We start from the raw sequence: 12087 nt of genomic DNA, 5'->3' as shown, positions 1-12087 counted from the left end.
ATTCTGGATCCTATTCTCCAAATAATGTTTGGTACAATATTCTAAAAATATTACCTTATTTTTTAATTACATTTTAACCCCATAAGGTTATTAATTTCACTAAATACCCAATAAAAAAAAGTTTAAAAATTAACAAAAACACCCCATCAACCCAACTTGTCAGATTCCGGCAACCACCGTCGGTGATAGCCGAAATCTGTACAACGGCCTAACTTTCGACCAGAAATGGCCAGAAGTTCTGGCCGTTAGCGACGGCCAAAGAAATGGCCGTCGTTGACCGAAAACGACGGCCACATCTTTGGCCGTCGCTAACGGCCAAAGATGGCCCTCGTTTGGCCTTTTCCGACCGTCGACGGCCATAACAGACCGTAGATCTGGCCTTTTTCCTGCCAGATCCACCATGGATCTGGCCGGAAAAGGCCATAATGACGTGTTACGGCACAGATCCGACTAGTCTGTGCCGTAACGAAATTTTCCGGCCAGATTCCGGCGGTGGTGGCCGGAATCTGACATTGCAGGTGGTGGGGGTGTTTTTGTCATTTTATATGTTAGGGTCTTTAGTTAAATTAGTAAACCTAAGGGCTTTTTTACAAATTTTTAAAATTTACCTCGTAATATTCCCATATCCAATAACCCAATACTATCCCTAAAATCCTATCCAAAATACTAAACCAAACGCACCTTTTGTAATTAAGATCCAAACACGTCGGTTATCATTGCAAACATTTTCCTATCCTTTCTATATCCTATCCAAAATACATTTGTTTCCTTATTATGAAAATTATATTCTATTTTATTTAATTATTTTTAAACCCTCTAAGTTTATTAATTTAACTAAACACTTCTAATAAATTTTAAAAATTAATAAAAATACCCCACCCACTCATGTTTATCAGATTCCGGCCACCACAATCGAAAGGTAGTCAGAATCTGGTATAATGACACACTACTAGCTTGATCTGGCCGATAGTACGTCGATCAACGACAATCATATCTCTAGCAGTCATTGACGCCAAATGCAGCCAGATCTAGCCTTTTTCGGTTAGATTCATGGTGGATTTGACTGGAAAAGGCTATATTGGCGCACGACCGGCCAGATCCAGTCGGTCATGTGTCGATAGGGTGGGTGGGGGTGTTTTTGTTAATTTTTAATGTTTTATTACATGGATGTTTAGTAAATTAACAAACTTATGGGGTGTTTTTGTTAATTTTTAAATCTTACTTTGTAATCCACCCAACTCATACTTTTCCAAAAACCATATCCAAAATACTAAAACAAACACACCCTAATTGACAGAAGTTAGTTAGATTTAACAATGATCACATAATCTCAATTGAATAGATTAATACAATATCAATAAAGATAACTCAATTTTATAAACTTTCTCTTATAATTTTAANGCAACCATAAAACATTTCCGCTACTAGTGCTGTCATAAAACGAAGTCTTAACTGATAGAAACCGGATCGCATCGAATTGTACAATTTCATTCTAATGAACGACTAAAAAGCATCGTAGAATAGTTAATTGATTGCTGAGAGCTTAAATAAGAAATTATGAGGTAAAAGAGTTACCGTTTGAGAATCGAGAATGAGAACTTTCATGCCGGAGATGTCCTGCAACATCCGGTTGATGTAATCCCGCGCAGCCGTAACTAGAACCATTTTCGTACGCCCTGAGGATCTAGGGCTGTGATTTCGCTGATATTGAAGAAGAGAATTAGGTCAAGCAAGGTATTCAAACTGAAATTAAATTGGTATGATCTTCTTCCTGTTCCGCGAGGTGCAGATCTGCGAAGATGAAGTTGGAACTTTTCTTCAGGTTACTCCGGGTCCGGGCAACATTTTTGTAATTAAGATCCAAACGCGTCGTTTAATCAATGAAAATATTTTCCTGTCTTATCCCCATCCTACTTAAAAAATACATCGTTTCCTTATTCTGAAAATCATATTCTATTTTATTCAATTATTTTAAACTTTCTAAATTTATTAATTTAACTAAATACTTCCTAAAAAATTTAAAAATTAACAAAAACACCTCCCACCCATATTTACCAGATTCTGACCACCACAATCGGAAGATAGTCGAAATCTGGTATAATGACACACTATTGGCTGGATCTGGCTGATAATATGCCGATCAACGATAGTCATATCTTTGGCCTTTATTGACGCCAAACGCGGCCAGATCTGGCATTTTCTAGCTAAATCCATAGTGGATTTGGCTAGAAAATGCTATATCGATGCACGACCGGCCAAATCCAACCGGTCATGTGTCGATAGGATAGATGGGGGTATTTTTATTAATTTTTAATGTTTTATTACAGAGGTGTTTTTATTAATTTTTAAATCTTACCTCGTAACAACCACTCAACTCCTACTTTTCCAAAAATCATATCCAAAATACTAAAACAAACACACCCTAATTGAGAGACATTAGTTAGATTTAACAGTTATCACAGAATCTCAATTGAATAGATTAATACAATAACAATAAAGATAACTCAATTTTATAAACTTTCTCTTATAATTAAGATGTTGTAGCTCGTAATTAGATAAACGAGACTCATAACAAACAAGCAGGATTCATTTAGGAGTTGATCAGTTGCAAACTACCATATTGGAAGTTGTGAGAGAGAATTTTTTAGATTAAATTATAAGTGTAATATTATTATTATTTAAAAAAAAAAAAAAAAGATAATTACCATTAAAATACACCCCCTCCTCCAACAAAGCCATTTCCGTGGGGAAGCGAAAAAAGATTTCTTCTAGGTTTATGTTTATTTCTTTCTTTAAGTTTTTCATTTTATATTATTAGTTCTACAATTAACAATTTCACAGAGTTTATTGCATGACAGGGAAAAATATTTCATTAATCTAACAAGTATTTTATTAACACTGTTTTTGATCCTACAATTAACAATATCACGAGGTTTTCCTTCAGGGGTGTTTTTGTCACAAGAAATCTAACAATATTTCATTAACTAACTTCGAAGCCTCTCTCTCTTTAAAACAATTTCTTTCTTATTACGAAGATATGTTATAATATTTCAAACATTTCATTAAGTGATATAAAATAACAAATAATATTGTCACGCATTTTTCTCTTATAATTATAAAAATTGTTAAAATATGATAAGTAAATCGCTCCATCATACAGAGAATAATTATCTTTACTAATACAGACTTGATGATATAATTAAAAATCTTAGTTAAATAGTTGTTTATCAACAATTATGAAAAGTTTGATCATGTCTCACAGTTGATTAGAACATCATGTTTCAACGATATCATTCAGTGATATATAAATGATTATGTAAAATTAAGAGAATAGTAACTTAAAAATAGGTGGTGTCGTAACCAATATTTTAATGACCAACCCTAGGTGAAACCTGTCAAAGTTGTCGGGTCCTGGGTTGACCGGATTAACCGGTTTGACCGGCTTTTAAATCGAATGATAAAAAGTTTAAAATTCAGTAAGTACACCCCTAAAACTTACCAGTAAATCCTTACAGGTTTGAAATTTAGCAAACACATCCCAAATAAAAATCGACGGTCAACTAGTTGGCCGCGGCAACACATCAAATGTAATCTCAATCATCCTTTGAGCCCATTCCCCAGAAAATCTACCGAAGATCTAGCCGAAATCGGTTTGACTTTGATCAGATCTCACCGATGCGAGTGTCGACATTCTAGGTTAGATCTCAACACTGTCGGTGTAAAAAACCATCCCCATCACCACGAAAATACTCTCCTTAGCCTTCTGACCAAAAACCATCTCTCCCCACCCTTGTTCGCTTCGTCAATCGGGGGCAAAAGCTAGCTATTGCTATCGTCGGTTTTTTCGAATTTTGGAGATTTACTCACTAAAAACCAACTCCATTGCCAACATTGCATTCATTGACACTTTCTCTTCAAAAATCCCAACATCTTAGCCTTCAATTGTTCGTCGATTATCATCTTAATTTATAGGGTTTTCGGTGAATGAAATGGGTAATCAAGCTTGATGAAAGCCCCGGTTCTGGTTGAACTAGCTAGGATGGGCCGGGTTTTAAAACAATGGTCGTAACTATCCACCTCAATCTCTAATTAATTGGATCTAATGTGAGCTCCTGAAAATATAATTTTTTTTCTTTCTAAAATATTAATTTTAATTTTAAATCCTAAAACCCAAGAGTGGAAACATATTTTACAAGCTACGGAAGGATTTCTGTAATTTATTTGGTAAATTGATTTGTGTATAAAGATTGTGCCCATAAGTGAAGCCTCCAATTCAGTTGTGTTTATATTAGTTTGGCAAATCATATTCTAATTGTTGGTTAGGAATTGGAAATTGCTTTTAGTTAACAACACACGACATTTGATTTTGACATTCACCAGCTCTTCACCTGCCATCAACCAACTCTCAATTGACTTATCATAATTTTTACCTGAAGAGAACATCAATAAATTAATGGAAAAGGACAACAATACTAGTTATACTCTAGACATTTAAATAGGTTTAGGTTGAAAACAATAATTAATTATGACCCATTAAACTAATCATAGTGCTAATAAAAACATGGATATGATAAATAGTTTAAGGAATTGCGTATTCATTTCATTGATGCAATGATTCAGTTTTAAAATTAATGTATTAATTATATAAAATAATTAATACATTAATCAAATTGAATTCATATATGATAGCATTTGATTGGATTAGTGTATAATAAAAGCCTATATATGTAATTTTATACCATAAAATCAAATTTATTACTCATATTTTGGCTTAATTTATAATTTTGTTTGTCCTTATTTTATTTTTTAATGAGAAATAAAAGAAAACAAAGAAACAATGGATGATGGTAAGGTAAGAACGTAATATTTTCTTTGACCACAAACACTCCTATTCCTTGAAAACATTTGAAAATAAACCAAAAAGTCCTTTTATCATTACGCGTATTTACAATAATAATTTTCCCAACTTGTAATATCTTAATCACCCTCCATTAACCACAAATTTAATAAAATAAAATAAAAATATCCCAAAATAAAATTACCTCGCTAAGCAAGTGTAACAACGGGTTAATCTTAATTTAAACCTCTCTCGCGTTGACTAACTGCTCTGACAGCGACCACGCTCTTTCGTATTAACAGGCTCCAGACTGCCGCCTTTGATCTTCACACTTCAATAAATTTTATTTTTGCAACCACACCCCCAATAGATGACAGCTCTCTTTTAGTAATAAGCAAATATTTTTCCACTGATCTCTCTGTTTTCCAAAACCGTTTTTCTTGTTTTCATTTTTTTTCTCTTTGACTTGCTGTGAGTTTCGTTATATAAAATCAGATGTTGCCTCCCCGGTGCTGCAGCTGAGTCGAAGAAGATGAGAGGTCTCTCTCCTAGTCCTTTAGAGGCCAGACACCGATTGTCCTCTTCATTGTCAGTATTCTCTCGAAATCTCATTATAAATTTTAACTAGATGAACGCAAACTAATTGTCATGCGGTCGAAGCACTTGATTTGTGCTCTAGTTGTTAACGATTTCGTTAAAATTAGTTTGGTGAATGATTAAGTAGCTTTCGTTCAGATCTATTAATTTATTGAAAATTTGAATTCCTTAGTCTTTGTTTCTGCGTTAGAGTTTCGTGTTTGAGTTGCTTAATTTGTCTATACTGATTCTTGAAATTTAGTTGTGTTTGAGATCGTCACTTGTGGCTCGAGTTCTGGCTTTGATTGATGATTGCAGCTCTTGACACTTAATTTGAATCAGTTAGTACTCAAATTTGTAAAATAAGCATTTAGAAGAATTTAAGAGTTGAGTATTGGTTCATTGTGCAAACGATTCTATGGTGTACTGAACGAGTTCCGATTTATTAAGTTAATATCTAGTTATCTTTTGATCTTGCGTCAATTTTATATTATGAAGACACAATTTGCTGTTCTGGCTGTTCATGAATTTCTTTCTGTTGCAGTGAAGAGGCAAACAAAAGGAGGTCCCAAAGATATAGGGTTTTTAGAAATGTTGAGAAAGCGCTTCATGTTCCAATACAATATAGGAATTTAAACTGCAAGAAGTCCAGCTTGAAAGTATTGCTGGTTATTATCTCGTTGGGAACTTTGTTCACACTTTTCCGTTCTCCAGCAGTTCATATTGCTGATCATCCATCCAGTGCTGCATCTCGGTATGTTTGATTGTCTATTCACGAGTAATCAGTTGTAATTAAATGTTTGGTTTGCTTTTTAGTAGGTTTTAGCTTTTGTAGTAGTTGTCATCCTGAAATTGGGTTTCCTGAATTAGAACTTTGTCTCAGTCTCTAGGACTAGACATCACATCTCTTTTTATGAGTCATCTAAACTATTGATAACTAAAAGGCAAAAGGCAGCTTTTTTTTTTTTTTTTTTCTCTTCCTGACTGAGAAGTTAATTGCATACAGGTCAAGTTTCATGAGATGGATGGGAGAGAGTGCTACTGCAGATCCACGTTATTTATCTACTTTAGATATGGACTGGGACCAAATTTCAAGTGTTGTAGAGAAACTGACTGACAGGAACAAATATCAAGGTATTGGCTTGTTAAACTTTAATGACAGTGATATAGAACAGTGGAAGCAGCTATTACCAGATGCCGAGCATGTTCCTTTGCACCTTGACCATGTATCAAACAACATAACGTGGGAAGTGCTATACCCAGAATGGATAGACGAAGAAGAAGAATTTGAAGTTCCCACTTGTCCTTCTCTGCCTATGATTCAAGTTCCTGGAAAACCACGAATTGATCTTATTGCCGTCAAGCTTCCTTGCAACAAGTTGGGGAGATGGTCAAGAGATGTGGCCCGTCTACACTTGCAGCTTGAAGCAGCAAGGCTTGCTGCCTCTTCTAAAGGCCTACATCCAGTGCATGTGCTTTTGGTAACTGATTGCTTTCCAATTCCAAATCTCTTCACTTGTAAGGATATTGTTGTACATGAAGGGAATGTATGGCTATACAAACCCAACCTTCATAGGTTGAGAGAAAAGGTACGGCTACCTGTGGGGTCATGTGAACTTGCAGTTCCTCTCAAGGCTAAAGGTCAGTCAGAAACTGGTTTCATTATGTTGTTTGATTCTGCTATCTGCTTAAAGATTTTAGTTGAAATGGAAGCTAGCTAGTTGATTCCATCCTTTACCCAATTTGGAACTTCTTTTTTTTTTTCTTCCCTTGTCTCACAATGTATAAGCATTTATGGTGTTTAGTTGAGTTATATTGACTAGCACATCAATCCATCTAGATAATTTAAAAAAAAAAGGTAGCAGCACATTTTCATTGGGAGTTCATAAAACCGTGGCTGGTTGAAGTCATTTTACTGATGGGAGTCTTATTTGGTGATCTTAATCATTGACTATCAACTGTACCATTTCTTATAAAAAGAGCGAAGACAATACTATGATCAAATGGTTTACATGCTTTTCTATCTATTGTTGTTTTTGTTTTGATAAGCCGTAAAACATATGCATTGGAACCTGTATATGGTAGGTCAATACCTCTGGATCTATGCCGCATGGATTAAAAAAAAAAAAAAAAAGTAAAAAAAAAAAAAATAGTAACTGAATACTTTTGAACAGAGCATTTCTACTCGGAAAGGCCACATAGAGAAGCATATGCAACAATCCTTCATTCTGCACATGTATATGTTTGTGGGGCCATTACTGCAGCTCAGAGTATCCGCTTGGCAGGCTCAACACGAGATTTTGTGATACTTGTGGACGAAACAATTAGCGAGTATCATAGAGGTGGGTTGGCGGCTGCAGGCTGGAAAGTCCATACAATCCAAAGAATCAGGAACCCAAAAGCTGAAAGGGACGCATACAATGAATGGAATTACAGCAAATTCCGTCTGTGGCAGTTAACAGATTATGACAAGATCATTTTTATTGATGCCGACTTGCTTATACTTAGAAACATTGATTTTTTATTTGAAATGCCAGAAATAACTGCCACTGGAAACAATGCTACCCTGTTCAATTCAGGTGTTATGGTGGTTGAGCCATCAAATTGTACATTCCAGTTGCTAATGGATCACATCAATGAGATTGAGTCTTACAATGGTGGGGACCAGGGCTATCTGAATGAAATCTTCACATGGTGGCACCGGATTCCAAAACACATGAACTTCTTGAAGCATTTTTGGGAAGGTGACGAGGAGGAGAAGAAACAAATGAAAATTCATCTTTTTGGAGCTGATCCTCCTATCCTTTATGTTCTCCACTATTTGGGAAATAAACCATGGCTATGCTTTCGGGACTATGACTGCAACTGGAATGTGGACATTTTACAAGAGTTTGCTAGCGATGTTGCTCATAAAAGATGGTGGAAGGTGCATGACGCCATGCCAAAACACTTGCAAAAATTCTGCTTGCTTAGGTCCAAACAGAAGGCAGCATTGGAGTGGGATCGAAGGCAAGCTGAGAAAGGTAACTACACTGATGGTCATTGGAAGATCAAAATAAAAGACAAGCGTTTGGAAACTTGCTTTGAAGATTTCTGCTTCTGGGAAAGCATGTTGTGGCACTGGGGTGAGAAAAATTGGACAGATAATGCAACTACAACTCCAGCTCCACCAGCCATTACCACTGCATCTCTTTAATCTTCATGATTGGTAATTCTTTCATTTTCACATTCTCCATGTAGCATATGGAAGAGTTTTAACACATTTTGAATATCAAGCAATTTTGTAAAAAAGTGTATCTTCTGCATGTACTTCTTGACTTCTTATAGCCAGTATAAGATACCTCCTACATCAATATTGCACACCCTTTTATCAAATGCATTTTACACTATTCTTACATGCGAGTATCATAGAGTCATGCACACTTAATGTTCTTGAGGTATATACATCCGGCTATGCAGCGGCTGCATCACCCATGTCGGAAAGAGTTAAATACTGAACAACTTTTTTCTATAATATGATGATTGGAGAAAATTTTTAATATCCGAATGCATCTCTTGGACAAATATACTCTTTAACACAAATTGAGTTGCCATTGATCTTGAATGATATAAAAGGTACGAAAATACATGGAGCAATTGCTGTATTGTTGAGCTTTCTGATTTCTTTAACTGGTTACTGGTTAGGACTCACATTTACTTATAAAATTGTATCACGGTAATTCCCAAGGTCTTGTAACGTGGCAGCATTAAGTTTGGATTCTCCCTCTGTGGCTGGATTAACCATGTCAAAGTCTTGCTGCCATGGAGGAAGAGTACGAACAGTAAAGATTTTTTATTTTTTAAACAAGGTAAAGGATTGGACTTGAAGAACAGATATCGATTATATAACTATTTAACCAGAGACAAAACTTGTGTTGCTAATCTTTATAGACCACGGAATCACATGCCATTATACAATTGTAATATTGAACTTACAATACCAATCGGCTTCTAGGCAATGAATTCTTAATATCTTTCTTTATTAATATGCACCTTTTGATTAATTTAAAATGGAATGAAAATGGAAGCTAACAGCTTATTTCAACAAATTTATTATCCCAATTAACTGATGATTATTCATCTTGTTTGTTTAACTTTTTAAAACTCTATACTATTATAGTATTTAAAGTAAACAATAAAAAACGTATTTATTTTAATATTGATGGAATTCAATTCAAAATCTAATCATATTCTATTCAACTCAAAACATTTAACAATTACCTTTCATAATAAAAAACTACTGTTGGCCACCAGCCACCACTGTTCACCGACGTCGGAACAACGCATGATCGATCGAATTTGGCCGATCGTGCGCCAATCTGGCTTTTTCCAGCCAAATCCACAATGGATTTGGTCGGAAACAGCCAAAAATCTGGCTGTTGACTATAGCCATATCTTGGTCGTTAACGACAACCAAATTTTAGTTGTAGATTTGGCCGTTTCCAACCAAATACACTTTCAATCTGATCGGAAAAGGTTATATTGGCGCACGACCACTAGATCCAACCGATCATGCGCCATTCCGGTGATTGTCGACCATCGTTTGATGATGGTGGCCGGCAGTCGGTTGGGTGGGTGGGGATATTTTTGTTAATTTATAAACTTTGATTGGGGAAGAGGGAGAGGGGGGGGGGGGGGGGGGGGGGGGGGGGGGGGGGGGGGGGGGGGGGGGGGGGGGGGGGGGGGGGGTGTTGTTTAGCTAAATCAATAGATGTAGGAGGATAAAAAATAATCTAAATATTTTCAAAAAATGCTTTTCAAAAATATACCAAACACTTTTTTAGAATCCTATCCTATTAGATTTAAAGCCTGTTTGACTCAGCTAATGAAAATTAGCTTATAAGCAACTAGTGTGTAACGCCCCACTTGAGGTACGTAGTAAATTCTGTTGTATGTTTGAATGTTTATTGCTTTGTTCTCATTTGAGCTTGTATGTCGCTATTTTCATTTGGTTGACCCTTAGTTGGTTGACCCTTAGTTGGTTTGATTGAGTGTTTGCCCTGATTTTGGTTGAGTTTTGGTGAAGTATGAAATTTCAGTCTTCGCCGCAGCGACGTTGGCTTTGTAATTGCGGTGTAGGTTCTGTAATTTTTTGCCGGGGTGATGGAACTTTCTTCGCCGCGGCGACGGGACGGTAGAAAAGTGTATTGAGGTTTCTAGAGAATTCTTCATATGGATAGAATGACCATTCTACCCCTAATTAACAGGAAAAGTGAGGAGTAAATTGTAAGGAAATTTTATGGAGAATATGTTAGAATGGGGGTGTGTTTGTAATGAATAAAAGGATAATGATGGATTTTTTAAGAAAGAGCAAGGGCAATATGGGAATGAATGAAGATAATTTGAGCTAAAAAGGGGTTAAGCTTAGTAAACCCATCATTCTTCATCTTCCATTGCCTCTTTCATTCTCCATTTCCTCTCAACTTTTCCTTCAAGCTTTCAAGGATTTTTGAGGGGTTTTAGTTGGATCTTGGTAGAGAATTAATCTAAGCACGAAGGATTTCTGTAATTTATTTGGGAAATTGATTTGTGGTTAAAGATTGTGCCCATAAGTGAAGCCTCCAATTCAGTTGTGTATATTAGTTTGGCAAATCATATTCTAATGTGTGTAGGAATTGGTAATTGTTTAGTTAAAAACACCGACATTTGATTTTGACATTCACCAGCTCTTCACTGCCATCAACAACTCTCAATTGACTTATCATAATTTTTACCTGAAGAGAACATCATAAATTAATGGAAAAGGACAACAATACTAGTTCTACTCTAGACATTTAAATAGGTTTAGGTTGAAAACATAATTAATTATGACCCATAAACTAATCATAGTGCTAATAAAAACATGGATATGATAAATAGTTTAGGAATTGCGTATTCAATTCATTGATGCAATGATTCAGTTTTAAAATTAATGTATTAATATATAAAATAATAATACATTAATCAAATTGAATTCATATATGAAGCATTTGATTTGATTAGTGTATAATAAAAGCCTATATATGTATTTTTACCATAATCAAATTTATTACTCATATTTTGGCTTAATTTATAATTTTGTTCCTTATTTTATTTTAATGAGAAATAAAAGAAAACAAAGAAACAATGGATGTGGTAAGGTAAGAACGTAATATTTTCTTGACCACAAACACCCCTATCCTTGAAAACATTTGAAAATAAACCAAAAAGTCCTTTTATCATTACGCGGTATTTACAATAATAATTTTCCAAATTGTAATATTTAATCACCCTCCATTAACCACAAATTTAAAAAAATAAAAAAAATATCAAAATAAATTACCTCGCTAAGCAAGTGTTAATCTTATTAAAGCTCTCTTGCGTTGACGACTGCTCTGACCGCGACCACGCTCTTTCGCAGTAACAGGCTCTAAACTGCCGCCTTTGATCTTCAACTTCAATAAATTTTATTTTTGCAACCACACCCCAATAGATGACAGCTCTCTTTCAGTAATAAACAAAATATTTCCACTGATCTCCCTGTTTTCCAAAACCGTTTTTTGTTTTTTTTTTTTTTCTCTTTGACTTGCTGTGAGTTTCGTTTATAAAATCAGATGTTGCCCCCGGTGCTGCAGCTGAGTCGAAGAAGATGAGAGGTCTCTCTCCTAGTCCTTTAG

The 12087-nt window shown here is 35.2% G+C and overlaps 1 protein-coding gene across 1 annotated transcript; it reads left to right on the top strand.

The window, feature by feature from the left end:
- The first annotated feature begins 5192 nt into the window (after positions 1 to 5192).
- Positions 5193 to 8788, top strand: LOC116144556 (putative UDP-glucuronate:xylan alpha-glucuronosyltransferase 3). Its single transcript, XM_031429999.1, has 4 exons — positions 5193 to 5425; positions 5958 to 6167; positions 6420 to 7054; positions 7588 to 8788. The coding sequence occupies exons 1-4, from the start codon at positions 5370 to 5372 to the stop codon at positions 8607 to 8609; spliced, it is 1923 nt and encodes a 640-aa protein (XP_031285859.1). The 5' UTR covers positions 5193 to 5369; the 3' UTR covers positions 8610 to 8788.
- The last annotated feature ends 3299 nt before the right edge of the window (positions 8789 to 12087 follow it).

The sequence above is a fragment of the Pistacia vera genome, unplaced genomic scaffold (assembly GCF_008641045.1).
Source record: "Pistacia vera cultivar Batoury unplaced genomic scaffold, PisVer_v2 Contig447, whole genome shotgun sequence".
Lineage (NCBI taxonomy): Eukaryota > Viridiplantae > Streptophyta > Magnoliopsida > Sapindales > Anacardiaceae > Pistacia > Pistacia vera.
This window is presented reverse-complemented; position numbering and strand designations above follow the sequence as displayed.

Coding starts and splice junctions, on each gene's coding strand:
- LOC116144556 (XM_031429999.1), top strand. CDS start 5,370: ATGAGAGGTCTCTCTCCTAGTCCTTTAGAGGCCAGACACCGATTGTCC. Junction 5,426..5,957: donor CACCGATTGTCCTCTTCATT/GTCAGTATTCTC, acceptor TTTCTGTTGCAG/TGAAGAGGCAAACAAAAGGA. Junction 7,055..7,587: donor AGTTCCTCTCAAGGCTAAAG/GTCAGTCAGAAA, acceptor ACTTTTGAACAG/AGCATTTCTACTCGGAAAGG.